Below are 23182 nucleotides of genomic sequence, written 5' to 3' on the forward strand. Positions count from 1 at the left end.
AGACCAAATTGAACGGTCCCTGAGCTCTCCTTTTGTTTCACAGAAGAAAGAAACTACACGAAGTGAACAAATAATGACAGAATGTCATTTTTGAACGAACAACTTCAATCAACAGTTGATTTTATATGGTCTCTCTTTGATGGGTCTTTACCGTGCGAGGTCCCTTTAAGGCAGACAGCACGTCGTGCATTCCTATGAAAAAGCGGCGTTTTAAATGCCCAGTTGACGTCATTAAACTTTTTAAGCGGCTGGAGTGAGCGCGGAGGGGAAGGCACACACGCGCGCGCTTTTCCAGCCATTCGCTGCAGATGCGACTGGACGGGCTCCGGTTTTCTGGAAATAACTACAAAATCAACAGTCCTTGTAAGACTTCCTCTTCTTTAAATAGATTATTATCGCGGTAAATACTTGGTTTATGTTGTGACCATTTATTATAGGCATGTTTTAATGACAACAGATGCATAAAAATGAGTTTGCTTGAGTGTGAATCTGTTGCATGTCCTGTTTTACGCGTTACATTTATTCTAAAATACTGCTGTTTGCTTGTGTTATTGATAACAAAGGGAAACCTTCACAATTAAATTGGCGTTTCTGTTGTTTTTCGTTCTAAAATATTTTCATTAAGAATGGCAGGTGTATTAGTGAAACTCGTGCACGCGCGCGTATATTTGATCTCGTGTTGTAAAGTTAGTTCTGTTGTTCAGTTCATACGGATAAACTGTTCCGTGGTTTCAGCACTGTTCTGCCGTGCATCAGCCAAATGCATTGACCCAGAGCTCAGCCACGGACCCCAGCAGTCACACGGACAGAATAATGTTCGTATTACTGACTCCGTGTCCCTCTCCGTTTGCTGCCCTTGACAGAGGAAAACGAGAGAACAGCATAATGACATTCTGAGACAAGCTGCTGGTGATGTGCTTTAATAAATGAGGCTGCCAGACTCTAAATCCTTTTGCTTCTGAGCATGATTTCAATTAAATGTGAACTTGCTAAATAATGTTCCTCATATGATTTTATTCAAAATGAATTTTCACGATTAAAACAGCTATACTAACATTAAAAGAATTGTTAATGCAAAGACTTCTGATGCCATACCATACAGTACCTTTGTATGCAGAACAGATGGAAAACCCTAATTACCAGAAATCTATACCTGTTAAATCTCTCAGATATCATTCACACCTCCATATTTTTAAACCTCAGGCATCATGATCAGTCAAGAGACAAATTAATGACATTAAACATTTGATATGAACATTCACATTTTATGACAGCTTTCACATTGATCCAGAGAGACATGCTGTCACTAGCTACTGAAGTGGCATTTCAAGCACATATGTATTTTATTTAAAGGATTATGCATTATTTAAACTTATTTCAGGTGCCATCAATGCTCCATCTGGGGAATAATGAGAGTATTTACAACATAAAAATGTTAAACTTACAAGGTAATGCAATTTGCAGGGAGGACTTTGAGTTAAATAACTTTCACTAAAACAATTCAGAAATCTATTAATAGAAGACATAATGGCTTCGGAAAAGATGGAATGCAACTACTATTTTTGAGTTTGATATCTACAGGTCACTGTTGTGCATCATTTGCAATTTGTCTTGTTTTTTGTTTCACTGAAAATAGAAAATCATATGGGTTTCAAACACCATAAGGCGGAATACATATTTTTTCTATAATTTGCTAAGATTGTTCGTGAGGATGAATATATTTCTGTCATAATTCTTGAAGAGCCATGTGTCATTTACCTAGGCAAGACATTTACATAAGGCTCTGAATGCATTTTAAGGGAATGATTAACAGGACAAGAGAAAATCATTTCTAAATAACACTAATCTGCAGGTGTCATTCAATCAAACTTTTATTAAAATGTCACAAATTGCATAGTCTTCAGATTACACCAAAGTCTCACATTTCTTGAGCATGAGATTATTTTATTCAAAGTAAAGTTAGTAAAAAGCATGAGCCCTGTCAGAATCACATGCTGCAATGTCTGTTTCTACAAAAAAAAAAAAAAAAAATTATGCTGTAATGTAATGACAACATGATCCACACCGGGTATTTGGAGATATTTATGTGAAATCCTTTACTTTGCCATGTTCAGCGGGACTTACAATGTACTCATGATCATTGCTGTCAATAATGGATTGGACTTGCTTCATTTGATGATTTAACAGTCTTAAGAGTGGTCTGATTCCAGTGTGGTCTTGGGTTCTGTTCTTGTCTTGGTCATATGGAATTGGGTTTTGGCATGGGATTTGGACTTTAGAGGGGTTATAATTTGGAAGACAGGCGTGATAGCATTCACAGAATGTTTTCCCAGTGGTAACTTTATTGCCTTTGTCTTAGGAGAATTGATATGAACACCGGCTGCTGATTACTTCCTGATGTTACAGGCCAAAAAGAAAGCAAAGCTAACACTTTTTGCATTTTCTAGTAGCCTCTTCAGTAAGATTGATTTTATGAGTATGAAGTCATTAAATGAGGTACAGGAATAATGTGAACAAGATGTCTCTAGTCAAGTCAAGTCACCTTTATTTAAATAGTGCTTTATACAATACAACAGGGTTCCTCAAATCTTGTCCTGGATTGCCAATGCACTGCAGAGTTTAGCTCCAACCTTGATCAAACTCACCTACCTGTGATTTTATAATGATCTTGAAGACATTGATTAGCATGCTCAGATGTGTTTGATTAGGGTTAGAGCTTAACTCTGCAGGAAAGTGGATCTCATGGGCCAGATTTGAGGATCCCTGCAAAACAGATTGTCAAAGCAGCTTTACTGTATTAAACAGGAAAACAGAGTGTTGATAATGCAACAGGACAATAGTAAACACTCATCAAAACTTTTGCATAATCATTATTTTTACCCATTGTGTTTGGCAATGCTACTGACTCAGAAATTACAGTTCAGCTTTAATCAGTGATTTATATGGGAGATTTTCAACAAAACTTTACTGTGACAGTAAAAATTTGTGATAGTAACTAGACCAAAAGTGATTAGACAGCATCTAACCCTGCAGGCACACAGTCATTCAAAATAATTTGAATAGCAAATACGATTCAATGTTTTTGTGTAGAGAGATGATCCTCTAAATCTATCCTAGATTTGGTTTGTTTTACTTTCACATTAGGTCCTTAGTGCACAGGGAAGTATTATTTATTGTGTTTGCCAGCACATTTTACTCTGAGCAAATTAGCAATGTGTCTTTAGTTGCTCGATACAAACCTCCTACCAAGGAATACTAATTTATTAAAAGTTGAGTGTTATTTCCCTGGAAAGTACAGCTTTTATCACCACACATTTTGAAACTCGCATGCAAATTGAAAGTATGAAAATATTTCAAAATTCAATCTAAACAGATGTTTCTGACATAATGATCTGCAGAAGCATACAGATTAACGTACACATTTTAAACTCTGCTCTTGTTCTCCAGACATTGATTAGTAACTCAGAAAGTCTGTCTCTTAGCTGTAATGGCCAACAACACTTTTGTGTTTGAAATACACACAATAGAAACAAACATGTACAACACAAAGACTGAATGCTGAGAGGGTCCATACCCCTCTCATCCAAAACATCCAAACAGAGATAATCACTCAACGGCGTCTGATGTTTCATTTCCTGCCAGTCAATCAACATCTGACTGCATGTCTACGTGCTGTCTCTTACAAATTAGATTAGAGGTTTTTTTTTAGCTTTAAATTGCAATTGACTGGAGCAGGTGCTGCATGAGTCCAATGGGTTGTCCATTTGAATTCACTGAAGCGTAGAAACCAATAAATTTTAGTTTAAACTAACAATGTGAATTTTGAGTAAAGCAACCGTTTTCAAGGCTTTGTATGAGGAACAGGCCCATGCCTTATAGTTTAGCATACAAATCCTAAGATCCTTTACAAATCTCCCCTCAGTGTGGTGCTGTATCGATCTAAAAATAAATGAGTAAACAAATTATGACCGATTCTTCATTTTTATTTGTCTGCTTAATGCCATTTTGTTATCAGGAGTGTTAGTATTGATTCATTAGGATAGTGCAATGTGACTCCTTTACCCCCACAGTCATTACAAAAATACAACAGACCGTGTGGGACTGTCAGTATGAATGTAATTATAAGTGTGTAGCGGGGTGCTGGGCAAAAAAAAAAACGTAAAAAAGAAATCTCCAAATGAAATTGCAAAACAGGTTTTCAGAACAGTTCTTCATCTGTCATTGGCTGGACAAACAAATAGTCCCGCCCCAAACTAGCCAACGTTGCTATGTTGGCCTAGTCAGGTTTCTCAAACAAACAGTGCCTTAGTCGCTTTGTAATTTTTCAAAGAACTGGGATAAAGTATTTTAACAAAGAAAAAAATACACATTTAATCTTTAAAAATCTGTCTCAAATTATTCTGATTTGTTTTCACTTCTTGACTGTACTCATAAAATCATCCTTAAACTTTGTAACTAGACTAGACTATGCAAAATTGTGTACTTTGCAGACAGTATCTTTGTACCCTTTTTGACATCACTTTTAATCTTTATCAACAGCATCTTCCATGTTATTATGTTGATTTACTCACCCTGATGTTGTTCCAAATTTGTATGACTACCTTTCTTCAATGGCACACTAAAGGAGAATTATTGAACACTGTACCAATTACTCTTTTTAATAGTTGAATGGAGGACTGTGGCTAGTCTAACTCCTAAATGTCAAAAAGCACATAGTTGTCTTCAAAGTAGACCGTATGACTTGTGCATTGTATTCTGAAGGCTGATTTATACAGTACTTCTGCGTCAGACCTATGCCGTAGCCTACGCATAGACGCACTCCCTTATGCCGTTGCCTGATGTGCACCTCTCCAAAAATCTAACAGCGCATCAATTCTACATGGACTGCAAGTGCTGTTATTGGTTTGCTAGGATCCCTCCTGCAGACTAGCGGTTTGCATGTGTACTGCACGCCGACGCGGACAACAACGCAGAAGTATAAATGAAAACTGACACATAGCCTACGGCGTAAAGTCTACGGCATAGATCTGGTGCAGAAGTATAAATCAGCCTCAAGCCTTCTCAAACTGAACAATAGCTTTGTCTGAGGAATGTCTTGTGTCACATGGCTGATCATGATGTTGCAAGAGTATCAAATTAACTTTTTCACTCAACAAGCCAATTTGGCTACCAATGTTTGTAGCTACCAATTTATAAAGTTACGTGTCATTCAGAATATAATTTAGCCAAAACAAAAAAAAACTCAGAAATATTTAATGATTTACAATGAATACTATACAATAAAATAGTGGAATAAACGTAATCCTTCATATAGCTAAATTCTCTGTGACTTTACTTATAAAACAGCATTTTGTTGCAAACTCCAAATGAAGCCAAAATTAATACTAAAAATTAACGTTTGATGGTAAACATGCTTATGCTTATCGCATATGGTGTCAATTCACTCCGATATTGAAAATCATGCAGGATAAAATCATTTCATGCCCTTTCATTGATTACTGTATACTGTATTAATGGCAAGTGATTCTCATTAAAAACAATGTGATTTTCCAGGGTTTTGCCTACAAAAACATCATCCCTGCAGCACTATGTTGGCTGGTGAGTTGGCTAGTGATTTCAGAATAGCGCATAAATCATATTAAATCATATTAACTAATATTATAGTGTTTTTTGTGTTGTTCTTGTTATTTTGAAGGTTGACAGACCCAGTTCACATTTACTTTCCCTATGGAAAAGACTGGCCAGTTTAGAATGATATGAAAAGTAGTAAATTATTTTAATGTGTAATGAACTAATCCATTTATTGTTTTACTCATGCATTCATATATTTCTTTATTTTCAGAAACAGGCAGAGTCTGTTATGAGAATAATATGAATCATTGTATATTCACTCATCATTTCATAATTGATTTGGGAGAGCACTACTGTGGTTTTATATACATGCTGATTAATTGCCTTGTTGTGATCATTTAGCTGAAGACACAGAGATGCTGTGAGGATTAGTTTAATTACTTGTATGAAAAGGTCATTTGGATGTGATTCACACATCTGAATGAGGGAAAAGAGACCAATTACATTACGTCCCATTGTGCCTCAAGTGGTCTGAAGGACCTGCATCAGTAATTTTCCATCTTTAGTTTTCTGTTTCTGTTTCCATATTTTAGTTTTCTATGACCAAGCACACTGGAGTGAACAGCTGGGCTGGATAATTTCATGCATTTATTCTTCACGAAAATGTGTTATGCCCCACCATGAATTTACTGTTTTATTTTTATTTTTTTTGAGTGATAGATTTACAATATTGTGAGTGTATTCCAGAAATGTCCCCAGTTCTATTAAAGGGTTGTTGTTATAGCACTGTAATTCTATCACAGACTATGTGAAAGTAAGTTATTAAAACCTGGTGCTCATGGTCACAACAAAATATAAACTGCATTTTCCTGAAATTGGTGCATTGGCCTAATGTTATCTGAATAACCATTATATATTACACAGTTGAAAAGAAAACATTTATTTTATCTGTGTATTAAAGGGATAGTTCACCCAAAAATCATTAATTTCATACCCTCTTTTCATTCCAATCCTGTAAGCGCTTCGTTCAAATTGGAAACACAAATTAATATTTATTTGATGAAATCCGAGAGCTTTATGACCCTGCATAGACAGCGAAGGAAACAAAAATAACAACTTTATTCAACAGTTCTTCTCTTCCGTGTCAGTCTCCACAACCATTCACGAGAGTACAATGACACATTCCTCTGCTTAAAAAGCCGCAGCACATGTGTGTTCTTCGTCAGAAGGCCCGATTCTACGTCAGCATGATCACACGCTTCATAATAACGCTTTAGTTCAGTTTCTGGGCCTTAAATGTGGTAGCTGTGTTGTTGTCTATGGAGGGTCAGAAGACTCTTGGATTTTTTAAAATATCTTAATTTCATTTTTGGGTGAAATATCTCTTTAAAGAACTAATTTTCCCCTCAGTAAATTGGCAAAAATCTCTCTCCCTCTTTGAAGCTTTGTTACTATAGCATAAGTATAGATTAAGAAGATATCAGTATATAGCAGCTGTAGGCACTGGGATTAAAATTGACTTTTTGATGGTGATAAGTTAGTAGCTTCTAAAAGCATTAGGAACAATGAAAACAAAAGTATATTTTTGAAATACACAAATCCTTTTTGTTTTTCAAATCTGATGTTTATGTATTCACTGTCTGCACTATCATTTTGCAAGTGAAATCTGATCCATTTGTTCAGTCAATATCTGGACTATGAGTTGTTTTTAACAACGGCAAGAGATTTTTTTCATAAAACAACTGAGAGCTGTCAGTGTGGAAAGAGAAGGAAGAAATAAAAATAAAATTTGTGTATTTGGACTAGAGCTGTCACGAATAGGTCAGACGTTGCACATTTCAGGTCATAAACTGTTACATTATGTATTTTTATACCATAAGATGTGTTATTTTTATAATGTCTAAATACCATTGTCACATGCTTTTCAACAAAGTATTTTTCATTCTTTAAAATTTTTAATAAGTATTACCTGATTATTTGATTAGGCTTATTGTGAAAATAATTAACAAGTTATTTAGTTACCAAAATAATTGATGGTCCTAATTTGGACACAGCCTTGACCATATTGTGTACCGTTATGTAATGATTTTGTTGTTCATTTTCTCATTTATTTTATTAATGTTTGCATTACCAAAAACTAAATGGATTTGCATCAAAGAAAAAAAACTATTATATTGTCTGAACAAAGCCTAAGAGTTCTAAAAATAGTCCATCAAAGGAACTATAAGAATTAACTGTCAAACTAAATCCAGATTGGTTTAGAAGTGCTATTAAATTGTTAAAAGAGCCACAGTCTGACAAAGAATTTTTTAAATTAGAGGTGCTTTGAAGGAACACAAACTGGGTGAGATGAAAGGCATATGGTATTGTTGCTTGAGAATGTACGTATGAAGACAATGAGGGAGACCTGTGTCCACCCTGAGACTTCCTGGGAGTGTCTCTCTGGGTGCGGTCAAAATAACATTGTACACTTCACCAGCAAAGTCTATTTTCCTCTTGGAGACGCCCATAACCTCCTTTAGAATGCACTCATTTCCTCTCAAGGAGAAAACAGGAAGAATAATGCTCCGGTTACTAAGGTAACCCCGGTTCCCTGAGATAAGGGAAAGAGCGTTGCGTTGACACACTATAGGGAAACTCCTGTTTACTCTGATAATGAAGCCTGATTTGTTCACGTTTGTGTATCTGCACAAACCAATGGGGCTTAAGCCCGCGGAAAGGGGAGGAGTCTACTGCTATTTTATTAGCAGTATTCTATTTAATCAGAATCTTTCAAATGAAGCTTCATTGATTCATGTACATCCTTATAACACAGCAAGTTACAGGTGCATCTCAATAAATTAGAATGTCGTGGAAAATTTATTTATTTCAGTAATTCAACTCATAAATTGTTGGCCTTCTGGAAAGTATGTTCAGTTACTGTACATGTACTCAATACTTGGTAGGGGCTCCTTTTGCTTTAATTACTGCCTCAATTCAGCGTGGCATGGAGGGAGATCAGTTTGTGGCACTGCTGAGGTGGTATGGAAGCCCAGGCCTCTTTGACAGTGGCCTTCAACTCATCTGCATGTTTTGGTCTCTTGTTTCTCATTTTCCTCTTGACAACACTCCATAGATTCTCGCTGGTCAGTCAAGCACACCAACACCATGGTCATTTAACCAACTTTTGGTGCTTTTGACAGTGTGGTTAGGTGCCAAATCCTACTGGAAAATTAAATCAGCATCCTCAAAAAGCTAATCAGCAGAATAAAGCATGAAGTGCTTCAGAATTTCTTGGTAAACGGGTGCAGTGACTTTGGTTTTCAAAATGGACCAACACCAGCAGATGACATTGCACTACAAATCATCTGAACTTGAGACAACAACTTGAAGCTATGAGCTATGAGCTTCTCCAACTTTCCTCCAGACTCTAGGACCTTGGTTTCTAAATGAAATACAAAGCTTGCTCTCATCTGGAAAGAGGACTTTGGACCACTGGGCAGTAGTCCAGTTCTTCTTCTCCTTAGCCCAGGTAAGACGCCTCAGGAGTGGCTTAATAAGAGGTCATACATTTGTGAAGCTTTCCAAGGGGCCATGGTTCTGATGCAGTGGTGGGTTACCCTGAAATGAAATGGGGGTTTGAGCCAATACTGGAGTGGCCGCATGTTCAGCAGGACCAGAGGAATCACAGAGGAGGTGGCCGACATGAGGCCGAGCGAACTCTGGAAAGCCCTTAGGGGACCTAATATGAATGACTAGCCACTGAATAGTCAGGGAGCATTCGAATGTAATCCATGTCCACATTTGGACCACTATAATTGTCCCCAGAAAGACTACTAGCTGTCTGGAAGACAAAGAGCTCTTGGCTAGATTGATTTTCAACCCAAGGCACTCTAGGTGGCCAAGCAGCAGCGACCTGTAATAAGAGTAATAAGATTCCCGTTCTGATCTGGCTAAAACCAGCAAATTGTCAAGGTAGTTCACAATGTGTATTCCCATCTATCTCAGAGGGGAAAGAGCCATGTCTATGTACTTAATAATAGTGCGTGGGGCCAGAGACAGTCTGAATGGCAGGACTGTGTATTGATAGACTACTCCCTCAAATTCAAATCTCAAGAACGTTCTGTTATGGGATTTATCTGAATGTGAAAGTAAGCATCTTTCAGATCCACTGATAGAAACCAGTCCTCGCGAGGATCTGCTTCAAAGTTAACAACTAGAACGGCCATTTCATATGCGAGCGGTTCAGCCTGAGATAAAGTGCATATTTGTCAATCAGATTACTGACTTTTAAACCAAGTGTGTTTTCTGTACAGATAACAGGCTTGTACTAATAGAGGAGTGTTTATTTGCAAAGGCTAGCACTGGTATTGCCAGAGCTTGAGCTCTTGAAGCTCCGCCCTTTTCTCCGGAAGACCAGCTCTTTTGCATTTAAAGAGAAAGACACAAAAATGGCACAAAATGGCTCATACCCTAAAAGTGGCAATTTTAGCAAGTTATAAAAAATTGCTCCCAGATTTCACAAATGATAAACTAGGTATGGAGGAATTATATATACAGTTTGCTGTAAAGCAAATATAATTTGACATCTCAAGGTTATCACTTCTGGTGAGATGGAGCACCATTGTTGATTGAGAGCTTTGCTGAATGAATGTGTGTGTATTGTCTGGCTAAAACAAAATGTTTGTATGAACAGTTTACTCAAATTGCTAGGTTGTTTTCAACAATGCTTTTGGCCAAATTGACCTTAAAATTGAGGACTAATAAACCAAACCTCTTTAAAAGAATAGGAGATGATGATTGCCGCTCTTCACATTCAACCCTTAAATGCTTATTCTGGTCAAACATCATCCACTCAGGCAAAAAGAGCCCATCTGACCAGCATGGAAGTCGTCAAAAATGTATTTAGTTTGTTCATGCTGTTTAGGGGCTGGTACATCTGAAATTGATGATACTATTATAATAGACCATGTGGAAAAAATCTGCCAAAGCAGTCCCAGTCCAGTCCCATTGCATAATTGCCAGTCAATCAGATTAGATCTAATGATTTTGGAAGTGCTTTTTTTGTGTGACATGTATCAAGATTAGTCCATTAATAGACTGTGGGCTTTTGGTAAGGTCCCTTTAAGGTTAACTCAGACCTTTACTCTTCTGTCTGATAGAAGGCTTTTGCCGCATGGTCCAGTGATGTACAAGCCAGGATTCAGTCCAAGTGAACCTACCACTATGTTCTGACTGTTGACATTCTGTTCAAATTCAAGGCAGTTCAAGTAAGAGTTATGAATGTGTTCAACTTCGTTTTTGAAATCATTAATAATGCATTGTTTAGAATTTGTAATTAAATGTATAGCTATTTTTTCATATATTTCTAATTTTCAGATGCAGGAGTTTGCTTGTCAGTGTGTGAGATTGAGATGTAAATCCTGAACAGTGCAGCAAGTTGCACGTCTTTTGGTATTTCCCATGTTCCATTCATATTTCTCTGAAGTAGTTTGTGTTTCCATTATATGAGTAATCAATACTCAGACAGAGGGTTATCTTATGCTTTGAGAAAGAAGCAGACAGAGACAGAATGCTATGAGGTGAACAGTTAATGTCAAATGGAAAAGCAGGGAAAAGAAGACAGAGTGCACAGTCAGTGGGATATTATGGGAAAAATGTGGAGATAAAGTGCCAGTTGTGACTATTATGACTATTATACACTATTATGAAAATGTAATGGTTTCCTTAAGATGGCAGGTGAAATGATCTGCATAATGTGCACTTTTCAGCTCTGAGTAACATTATTCTGTCTGGATTTTTTTATTTCTTGGAATATTTGAAGGCAAACCATTTTTTTAACATCCACAATCAAGAATGATATACATATAAAATAACAGATACATAGCCCCTCATTCATTATCATTGCAACTAACTATGTTATACATCTATGGTATTTGTTATGACACATACTGTAGTAACCTAAAGACATTTAAAAATACAACTGGCAGTCTTACAGGGATATTTAACCCCAAAATGATAAATTATCATCATTTACTCATATTATTCCAAACGTGATTTTGTTTCTTCTGCAGAACTTATAAGAGGATATTTTGAGAAATCTTTCTGTGTCAGTTTTGTCCATACAATGGAAGTCAATGGTAAACAAAACTGCTTACCAACAATTATTTTTTCAATTTGTTTTGCATTCTGGGATCACCCATTTGAGCCTTAAGTTGCCAGTTCACATTTTTAACCACTATGCCAAAACAATGAAGCAGAGTTAGTCTAAACTCTGCAGACTAACTAATAATCCAGGTATATTTGCACATAGAGAAGCACATTCTAGTCGGCACTGTACATTCCAGTGTTTGCTGCCTTTGTTTATGTAACCACTGGTGTGTTTAGTCAATAATGATATACTGTATTGTAACCCTCAGTTTTTTTTTCGACCCTAATCCATTGAACAGCCCACAGGGTGACTTTACAGGTGTTTTGTATTACCTGTGCATGGAAGAGGGGTCTTATCTCTCCTGTTCCAGACCTGCTCTAGAGAGAAAGAGCCATAAATATATCTCTACCCTCTGTTTAGCTGGACCATTCACCATTGCCTATCAAGACTCCTCAGTTAGTTTAATCATTGAGTTTTATTGTCCGTATTGATAATCAAGTCTATGCAGCACTCCGTTTGTTAGGTACATGCGCTTTTATCACACAGAAGCTTGGCTGTTGTGTTTGATTTTTTGGATCTGGTCTGGGTTCTGGAAGACATTCTAATTTACTGGTGACATACTTACCCCACAAACAAATGCTTGCCCTGGGTATATTTGCATTAGGCTGCACTAAAGCAGAGGCTTTATGCCAGCATCTAAATAAAAACTGTTGCTTTTGATGTGAGCTGTGAAGCACTTGAGCTGGCTTGGTTCATTGTCGTTATGTCCTTTCCCCTGCTTTATCTGCGCCCGAAAATGTTTTTGTGTGTGTGCTTGTGCATTAGACAGCCCTTTATGTGGCTGGCAAATAGTCTGGTCTCTATTTGGCATTGACTTCACAGCCTTCCTTTGTTTCTTACCCAGCAATGCACCTTTTATGTAGACAAAAATGCATTGTTTGGGCAGAATATCTGTAATAAGTAATGATGTCTGCTTTGAATTATATGAATTATACAGCAACCCTCATTAAGTGCAAAATCAGACCAGCATTGTTCACGAAAACATGATTAAAAAGATACATGATGCATTAAGATCATTTATGAACCGGTATCCACACGGCCGTTGGGTTGACATGAATAGGTGCGCTGCACAAACTAAGATGGATGGATATCATTTTAAACCTATTAGCTTCCACTCCCCGCCAAAACACCAACCCCTCCAGAAAATCACAACAACAGTTAGCACTGCTCATTTTAAACCCTTACAGCACATTTCATTTCTGCGTGTTGCATATTTGCATGTACAAAGACACTTGTACACTTTTGTTGCCATATGAAGCATTGTGAATTCATTTTACTGAATCGCTTCTTTCAGATGATTCATTTACAATAAAAAAGGATTCACCAATTCATTTAAGAACCTACCTATCACCTACATGGAATTTTATTTGAAATCAAATTAAATATTTAACAGAACTTAACTGTTCATAATTATATAAAATACAGTATATGAAGTGTTTAATATAATTAATATAATTTTTTTTTCATCTTTACTATGCCCAAAAAGTTGTGAATAATATATTTGTGGATTAAAAAGTTACATTTTAATAGGCAGGGTCATCTGCTTCATTTCTGTCTGTCTATTTCCAATAGAATGACAGCACTTGTCCTTTCCAACTTCTGATAACGTGATGAAAAGATGAAAGGAGAAAATAATTAATTCTTATTCAGATATGTTTGGCACTTATACTGTGACTGTTACTAATCATTGCTTATAGCATTTTCTTAAAATACTGCATAATTATTACTTGAGGCGGCACCATAGTAAGCCATTGATAGATAAAAGTATCATGAAATGAGAAAAGTACCTTTGAAAGTATTGCTTTTTAAGACATATAACTTTTTTAGACATATAAGCTAAAACAAATTCTTAAGTAAAAACTCTTTGATATACTGCAAAATGTTTTGTTTTTCTGGCAAATTTTTTCAAGCACACAACACTGGTGGGTTCTCTAGTAAAAAAAAAAAAAAAGGTATCTTAAGTTGTTATACTATTTAACATTACAATTAAATTGTAATTTGACAAGCTAGAGTGATGTGACAGACAATCAGTCTTATTTGAATTTAAACTGTGGGTTTGCTCAGTATCAACAAGAAAACTGAAGTTTATTTACAAAGCTGAGACGATCTGCCAGGTATTAGCATGGCCTTTCCAGACCACCTTTTATCTGCTGTCTGGCCTTATTTTAGGAACACTTCATTATTCAAGATTATAAATAATAAATTATCACCATTTACCTTTTTTTAATGTAATGATGCCGTTGTTGCCAAGTGGATGGTAGCATGCGCAGAGGCATTTGTTCCTGTTATTCTTTGTTAAATGATGATAGAATTTTAATACTTTGGGTGAACTATCTCTTTATGTCAGGCAGTGGAAAATAAGGGAATATACTTTACCTATTTGGTGCATATTAATGAAATTATATTAATCTTCCTTGAGTTCATTTATTGGCAAACAATGTGTGATTAGTGTAGATTTTTGCTGTTTTATATTACAAGGACAATGTATCTTAAGCGATGATATGCTCTGTTTAGTGTTTTGCTCTAGAAATGCAGCTCTTTCAGCTCTTTTTTTTTTGTATTTTTTTATGTATTTAATATATGCACCTCAATCTAGTTTATTTATCATAAAATAACTGTATCTTGTGGCAAGAGAAATGGTTCAGAATATCAACAGTGCTGAAAATGAGCTTATATAAGAGACGATATTACACTGGTATTAGCACTATTCAGAATGTAGTTGTTTCTCAGTGGAACTGTGGGACAAAATATATTTGCATGGCTCTTTTGTGAAGAAACTCGTTGGGGATGATGGAGGTTTTTTATACAGGCAATGACAAATACACACTGCAACTAAATATGATTGTAAATCTTCTTGTTCATGTTAATCATATTCTAGCAGAATTTTTATAGTGTTTTACAATGGAAAATTGCTGGATGGTAATACATCTCCTTTCGTTAATAGCCCAAAACATTTCTATGGTTATCAGTATGTGAATGATTACAGGTTTGGTACCCCTGTACAATAGAGTTACAATAATGTTAACCTAGGGAACAAAACTTTGCACTTTAGCATTCATTTCATTGTCAAATGATTTGACAGCAGCCTAAGGCCAAAATCCTCAATGTAAACTCAGAGAGATGATGAACAAATTACCACACAATGCAATGCTGTTCAAATATCTGATATGCAATAAAATGCCAAACTAGCTGTGCAAATTCACATCCCAATGTAAAACTTTTACTGCCCAAATAGGGCTGCAGACTCATTAAGGTATACTTGTATCAGCCCTGTATCTTTGCATCTGTATTCCTGCGCAAGTCATTTCTTTTTAAGCATCCTTTACAATATTGATAATGTATTGTAAAGAACAATTGTAGAATGTCTACACTAGTCAGTGTGAAGTACGATACACCCCTTATTTACTTGCTGTAAATGTGTCTCACTAAGAGAACTTGGCATGTTTATCTCAATCAACTTTGCTTTTGGTTTCTCCTCCTGCTTCTTGCTCATTCAAATTTATTAGGCAAAAAACAAGCCAAATGACTGAAATTGCTTTAGTCTGTCCTTGAGCTGCTCTACCGCTGTACATAGAGAAAAGTAAACGGCCCCTCAGAAATCAATGTCTGACAGTAAAATATGGGCATATTTTAAGTGACTGGAGAAGTTGCAGCATTTCACCAGGGAAAGTCCTTATCATGCAGAAACAGCCATGAAGATTAGAGGATTTAACGCATGCTCCAAGTCACCAGCTAAGATTTATTGACCTTCTTCATTATTTAAGGGTGCTTTGTCTTGACGAGTGTAGGCACTGCCCATGAGACCTGACGTGCCTCTTGGTGTGTGTTCGATTATACACTTGGACCATAGACTGTATAAAACATGGACGTAATCACCCGTAAAATTCCGAAGAGCGTTTTTGAAGCCTAAAGAAGGCAGAGCCGGCCATCGCCATCTTGGCAGCGCTTTACCACGCGTCATTCCCGGATAATCGAAAATGGGCAAAGAGGCAGGAGCTGGTTGCTGAAACCACGCCCACCTAGGCTTAATTTAGACAGATGAGTTATAAAAAAATTCACACCCCTCACAGTTGTCATGAAGGGCAAAATTAGCTATATAGACCAAAATAATTTTTGAACCAGGCTGTAAATTATATTTTCTACTGTACATTTTGGCATTTTAACATGGGATTGACTCCCTTCAGATCAAGTTATTTCAAACACTCGCTGCTGACTAAGAGTGAGTTTTGATCTCAAATTATTTAAAAACGTCTTTAATACTGGTGTTAAAGCTGTTTTCTTTCTGAAATGATCCACAGCGCTGAGCTCTCCTGACGGGGAGAAACTCCGCCATTGTTCATGACAACTCCTCTAGACCCAGCTGGCCCGCTTTGGCCCAAGGTTTTCATCGGGCCAAAAAACCCTGGCGAGGCACGTTCAAGCCCCGGAAGTGACAGTGGAAACTCGACTGGCCCTGGCACGCACTAGCTCGACAGTGGAAACACGGCTATTGATACATTGTAGATCTACTGTCCCACTGATCAGGCCTTCATTTCCCAAAAGCATCAGAAGCTTAAGTACATCGTAGACCCATTGAAACCAGTGGAGCTACAATCAACTTAGGCTTATGATGCTTTTGGGAAACGCAGTCCAGTTCATTAGGACTACAAGTGTCACTTTCTGAATATAAGCCAAGTTAAGTTAAGTTAAGTTAAGTTAAGTTAAGCTAAGTATGCTCCTTACCAATCATGTCCTCTCCTTCATTTAACAAAGCCTTCATATTCTGCATGCCAGGCCCAAAGGCAAATTTCAACCTTGCAAACTACAAGGATGGATTGCACTCTGAAAAGCTTTTGTCTGTACAAAGAGTTTGCATTTGGTTGAGACAATATTGAGATTACCTTTTCTGTGTTTCTGCCAAAACAGCAGGACATCTTGCTGCATAAAAACTCTGAATTATCCTGTCTGCTGATTTACACCCTAATTGGCTTTCTTAACAGTCCTGATAATGAGATTATATGCTTCATGAAGCAGTGCGTCCCTTTCGGCCTCCATATCTGCAATGTAAAACTCCTTTTTCTAATTTATAAGTAGTTTGGTAGCAAAAACTAAATGTTGGAGCCAAACTATGCATACACACAGATGGATATTGACTTGTTTATCTTTTTCTTTACTAGGCATACAACTCATGGGTTGTGTTTGTCTTTTTCTATTAAAAGGGTAATTTAGGACATCTTGTTTAGATAAAGCTATTTAAACGTATTAATACAGTAACCTAGCTGCAGTGTCTATAGACACTTTCTATCCTGGTCTAGGGTGTTTTCTATAAATTTAAATGCTGGTTGAACAGTAATGCTGCTGTTTACCAAGAAAACGTAGATGGGGAAACTCATTAACTGGCACTGTCTGTTTGGAGACACGGTCTTGGTTAAGCTTCTTAAGAACGCTTGGTACAGACTCCAGCAGCATCCAAAGTATGGATTCAGCATGGATTGATTTTGCATGTCTATCTGCTATGTGAATATTCTGAGTGATGAACGGACCTTCCTAAAGGTGCTCTGGACGCCCCCTCTCTAATCTTTTCGTAGTACTGGTTCTCTAGAAGCTTGCAGTGGATAAGTCACTGTAAGAATATATGCGGGACTGATTTATAGATCCTCTTTTGCGTAATAGAGCTGCAGGTCATGCATTTTTGAGGCGATGCAGAAACAATTGCTTGTCCTCTGTCTTGGAAGGACTAAACCTGAAGTGATAAATGATAGATTGTTACATTTTAGATTTAACTCGTGCTAAAAACTCAGCATAACAATGGAGGCCCAGTCAGAGTGATGGAAAGGATCAGAATGTGTGTGATCAATCAGTCAAACAAAATGTTTATGGGTGGAAAAATGCCCAAATATCATTGGGACAAAAAAGAGCCAGCAAAATAATAGACAGAACTGTACTGTGTCTATTCATCACACACAGGCAGAGTTAATAGTGATTTAGCCATATTTAGAGATACAAGCCATCATCCATTTGCAAGCGTACCATCCCTGCAGAGATTACGAATAATCAGCATATAATGTTTGAAAAGATTGAACAAGTGCACCCCATTAAAACTCCATGAAGATTCAAGACATCAGGCTCTCTCGGTCAAGATCTGATCCCTGTCAGTTAGTGGCATGTGCATTTATGTGTGCATACCATTTCACTTTGGTCCTTGGAAATCACTACACTTATTTCCAGCCCCATTTAAAATCTCCAGCTAAATGTGATTTGATGTGTACCCTGAAATGGAAGATGATTGGAATGAGATTGCTTCTTGTGCTCTCTGTTACCCATCTCTCGTTTTACACCTCAACTTTAAATGACTTTGTCAAGAGTGTTTTTCAGTTTCAGTCCACTATGCTGTATGTCTCTGCACAAGGACTATAATTAAACCCATTATTTTTTACATTTGTCAGATCTCATATTTTATTTAAAAATATAAAATCATCTTAAAGCCTTTTCCTTCATTGAAAACACATTCCAATTTGTCGAAAAGCTTGGCTGAGACATTCGTATAACGTTTAAAAGTTCATTTCAAAAAGCTTGAATTGAGTGGTAAGGTCTTGTAAAGAAAGTCAATTCTCCTTTGCTGAATTCTCTTTGTAAGTCTGGTACACTTGCTAAAAATACTGGGGTGAATGGATTGAAAAATCTTTAACGGTAAGTTCCATTGTGTGTGTGTAAACTCACGGCTTTTCAAACATTAATCCTAACTTTTAAATTGTGTGAAAGCAAAATTCACTATATTTATTTGACAAAATGCTTTTTTTTTCTTATTGTGAATGAATCACCAATTCATGTTTAATTTTGTTTTATTTTGTCCTATTAATTTTAATTAAAATATCTAAATTTTCCAGAGAAACAGCAGTTTTGCCAGGATTTTTATATTGCCTAAAATATCCTGATTTTGTCTGTTTGTGCTGTGCAGATCTATCATTGTACGACATGTTTGCTTAAAGTGCCATTTATTTTAAAGAAAATGATTTTTTCTAGATGTCCGTAAATTTTTATAAAATACATTTGATGTAGCTAGTACAAAGAAATTCCATAAGAAATAAATAGTAAAGTTTGTGATTGCTTACAGTAATATTTCCTGCTTCTCAGTATTTTCTCTTGAAGATTTTCTGCTGGAGTTTCACATCTCAACAATGATTTTATCAAGTGTGCCCAGATTTGATATAATCGAAAATGTTATATTTCAGTTTAAACTCTCATCCTCGTCTTCTCACCAGTGCACAGCAGTGTTGTGCCTATCTTTCTTTCTTTTTTTTTTTTTTTTTTTTGCTAAGCTTGCAGGCTTGCTTTAAAAGGGGCTCTGCCTGAAGACCTTGGTTAGCTGGTTCAGGTGTCTTAAATTAGGGCTGGAGCTAAACCCTCCAGGAACAGAACTGGACATCCCTGACTTAGAGAGATATATCTTAAATATTTATAAAGGTATGTAAAATATAAAATGAGTTCTGAAGTGTTTTCTCTATTGACTTAAAATAAATACCGGGGCTTTCACAGAAGCACACCCAGGTTTGTTTGATGTCACAGTTCGAATCATTTGGAATATGTGAAAGGATAACTGGATAAGCGTGAAAGCACCTAAAATAATTAAGGCCATGTAAAATGTGCAGCAACTAGTTTTGGAGTTCCTCTTTTTTTAATGTGTTACCTTTGGACCTCTGAACTTGGAAAGGTTATCATGCTTCACGTCCTCTCTGCCTCGTGTCAAAGTTATGAAATTGTATGTGTCATTTTAAGACATAGGCTGGCATGGTCAGTCAACCTTGTGACCCATTACTATTGGCCTCTCTAATGTATCACTCTTTAATGGATCATGCATATTATTAACATGTTGATCTTTCTTCTCATTATTTCAAAGATCACATAATTTTTTCTCTTTTACCCTAAATGGAAGAACTGAAAGATTAAGCACCACTTCAAGCCGGAAAACTCATGCTTAGCCACTTTCCTGAACGCAAGCTGTCACATTGGCCCTCTCTCTTCCACACATTCTATTTCTGATATTTTCTCATTCTTCCATTCCCTTCTTTGTGGACGATTTTTGATTGACGGGCTGAAGTGCTGGCGCAAGATGAAGTATTTTGAGCTAAGGGTCTTTTGCGCTGCAGTTCAGAGAGAGAGAGCAAAGCTTTGACTCTGATAAAAGGAACTGATGCGTTTCCCTGTTGTTCAGGGCTTCATAGAAGCCATTTGACTCCTGCTCCTGTCATTGAGCAATCGAGCCAAACATGGCACAGCACCATCAGAATGCTCTGGAAGCTTTGCATCACATTAAATCAACTGAAATGTTGAAAGCTTTCAGTACAGATGACATTGAGTCTGATGATTGCATTGCTGTCTTTGCTGTGTCAAACCTTAATTCTATAAAGCCTTCTAATTGTCAACATGATCAAAATATTGGAGAAAAAGCCTTCTGTCATCTGATTGATAGTTTATACTTAGTAAAATTCCTTTTGGTATAACTGTGTAAAAACACGCGTCTTTTTGCTGTGAACTCTTTACTGCTTTTTAATTTGTAAAACATAAGAATTACTTTTATATTGTTAGTAATAGTTAATAAGATGAACACTTACTAGATTTAGGTAACTTAAATTTACTTAATTATACATACATTATTTTAAATCATGTTAAAATGTCAGTATCAAATATGATGCATCAAGATTTTGAGAGATCTTTTAGTGACAGTCATCTTTGTATTGCATCGCATTATATGTAATGAGCTTTGTTTATAAAACAGCATTTCAGTACCTTATTTAGACGTTATTGGCATAGACTGTATAAAAATATGGACGGAGTGTCCGTGACGTCACCGTTTTTTTTTTAAAGACAGTGCATAGCAACAAACTGAGATTATATGCAGAGATTATACAGTATGTCAGTTGCGTGGGGTCAATGAGGTTTGTTTGTTGTAATGTAAAAAAAATCATCCCAAGGGAATTTTCTTTTTTGATAGTGAGTTTGTGTTTGGTGTTTTTGACATTCTTAGCCTATAACGTTTCTTTGAGGCTTTGATCTTGCGTACTTCTGCGTCATCTCACTCATCGACTCAACATCAACCAAACACTTCACAGCAAAACTAAGAATTAACATCACCTGTATGAGCAGGTATAAAACATTTTTAGTCAGCTTTGCACATGATTGACATCCACTACACTGCACTAGTTGTAGCAGTCTCTTCCTGTAGTTAAGTGTCTTGCTCAAAGTTCCAAAGAAAAAGGCAGGTTTGTAATCTCAGTAACTCAGTACTTGCTGGATCCACTGGGGTTTAATCTACAACCTTCACAGGGCACATAGTCACCAGGGGGCACAAAGTTCTCCACTTGTGATTAACTTATAATTTTGTAATCGTTTGCCTGTATTTGTGTGTACTTACTCACAGTGTAAAGCCATGATCACAGTAAACTGTTCCCTCTATTAACTTTCATTATGCATGCAAACACAGGAGACATAAACTGCAAGCTCATTTGGATAAGTGTTGCATTGTTCTGTGTAAAAAAAAAAAAGTAAAAGTTGTTGAACTCTGACCTTGTATGACGACTAATAATAGATCTACAGTAAACATCACAGATGGACCTCTTTGGTGAATTCAAAGAATACAGTTGCTGGCATAGAATTTATTATTGTTCAATTATGATTTATAATTTATTCTAAACAAAAGCTTGACATGTTATCCAGGTTTGTTCTTTGCAGTCAAATAAAATAAAATAATATAAAAATAATAGTGCTCAAACTCTGTTCATGTTCCCATTTTCCCATTGTTTTCATTGTCTGTGCAGATTTAAATTGGGTAACAGTTTAGCTTAGGGAACACATATTCACTTTTAACGGTTAAGTGTTTTCCCTCAATGAACCCTTAATTAGCTTCTTATTGATAATATTGATAATTAAAGTAGTTGTAGTAGTTGTAGGGATAAGGGACCTAAAATATGATCAAAAAGCATTAACGTGTTTAATAAGTACTAATAAACAGGCTAGTAATATGCATCCTAGAAAGCAACTAGTTAATAGTGTTCCATAATTTAAATTACTACCCTTAAATGGTTATATTTATTGTAAATATAGATTATACTAAGTAATAGATTACTTTTGATAGTGACTAAATCAAAAACCATTTGTCAAGAACATTTCATTACACTCAAAAAAATTACTCTTTAAACTTACTTAAGTCAATTATGGACAGTGGTTCCACACAACCAAATTGTGTTTTGATAAAATAATGGAATTTGTTGAATATATGCAAACTCCTTGTGTTGTGACAACACAACTGAATGAGGTAGAATCTATGTGAAATAGTAATGTCCAACCAAATCAATTTATTCACTTTGCTTCAACTTAAACCGGTTAAGTTAACTCAACATGTTTTGGTTTATTACAATCTAGCCAAATTTGTTTCATTCTATCAACATAAGGAGGTTTGTTTCAAATTACTCATTTCAATTATGGACAGTGGTTCCACACAATTAGTTCTAGTTACTTTAACTAAATATTTTCAATTAAAGTTACTCATTTCAACAAAGCATTTTTTGTGTGATTTGTCTTGTAATGAGTCAAAAGACAAGATGTCACAAACGATCAAAGTGTATTTGTTAAACAAGCAATAAATAATTACACACAGTTACAGTAAATACAGTTTAAACCACATTACAGAATTACAAAAAAATTACACAAAATAGCAGAAATATCAAACTACTCATTCTCTAATTGGCATTCATGGGTAACCAATCAAACCTTATTCCAGGAACAGGAACTGGCTCCAGAAATAACTTCTTCAGTATTCCAAATGTGTACCTGAGTTCAGGAGGGTTGCTCAAGTTCAGTCCATATATCAGTCCCAGCAACATGGTTTTGCTGTCAGGAGAAAGCAGGCTGGATTCAGATGCGGGTAAACTCAAGGCTTTATTCGAAACAGGAGAAGAGTCACGGTTCACAGGTTACACTCGCAGTGACAGGATGAGTAGCAGATGAGTCACGTTTCACAGGTTTCACTCGCAGTGACAGGATAAGTAGCAGATGAGTCACGTTTCACTCGCAGTGACAGGATGAGTAGCAGATGAGTCACGTTTCACAGGTTTCACTCGCAGTGACAGGATAAGTAGCAGATGAGTCACGTTTCACTCGCAGTGACAGGATGAGTAGCAGATGAGTCACGTTTCACAGAAGTACGTATAACCGCCGGACCGGAGGGATGAACAGCTGGAAGCTACTAGGAGCTCAAGGCTTGTAAGAACAAGGACAGAGGAATCAACTAAACACACTGGAGCCTGAGGACAAGACACGACAAGGTGAGTACAAAGAGCTGCTAGATGATCGGAGCTATTGGTATGAATAACAACAGTCTGACAATAGACAGAGAAACACAGGGAATAATAAAGGGGAAAAAATTAGAAGGACATAGAGAACAGG

General features: G+C 36.5%; 1 protein-coding gene across 4 annotated transcripts in view; it reads left to right on the forward strand.

Moving 5' to 3' along the window:
• The first annotated feature begins 254 nt into the window (after window positions 1-254).
• Window positions 255-23182, forward strand: part of LOC132151356 (PTB domain-containing engulfment adapter protein 1-like) — a 61502-nt gene continuing 38574 nt past the window's right edge. For 3 of the 4 annotated variants that reach the window (XM_059559451.1, XM_059559455.1, XM_059559452.1), the window contains exon 1: window positions 255-363. In XM_059559451.1, coding sequence (XP_059415434.1) covers window positions 309-363 — 55 coding nt within the window. In that variant the 5' untranslated portion in view covers window positions 255-308. The remainder of the gene's footprint in view (window positions 364-23182) is intronic. The other variant, XM_059559453.1, reaches the window with a different exon arrangement.

This window comes from Carassius carassius, chromosome 10 (genome assembly GCF_963082965.1).
Source record: "Carassius carassius chromosome 10, fCarCar2.1, whole genome shotgun sequence".
Taxonomy (NCBI): Eukaryota; Metazoa; Chordata; class Actinopteri; order Cypriniformes; family Cyprinidae; genus Carassius; species Carassius carassius.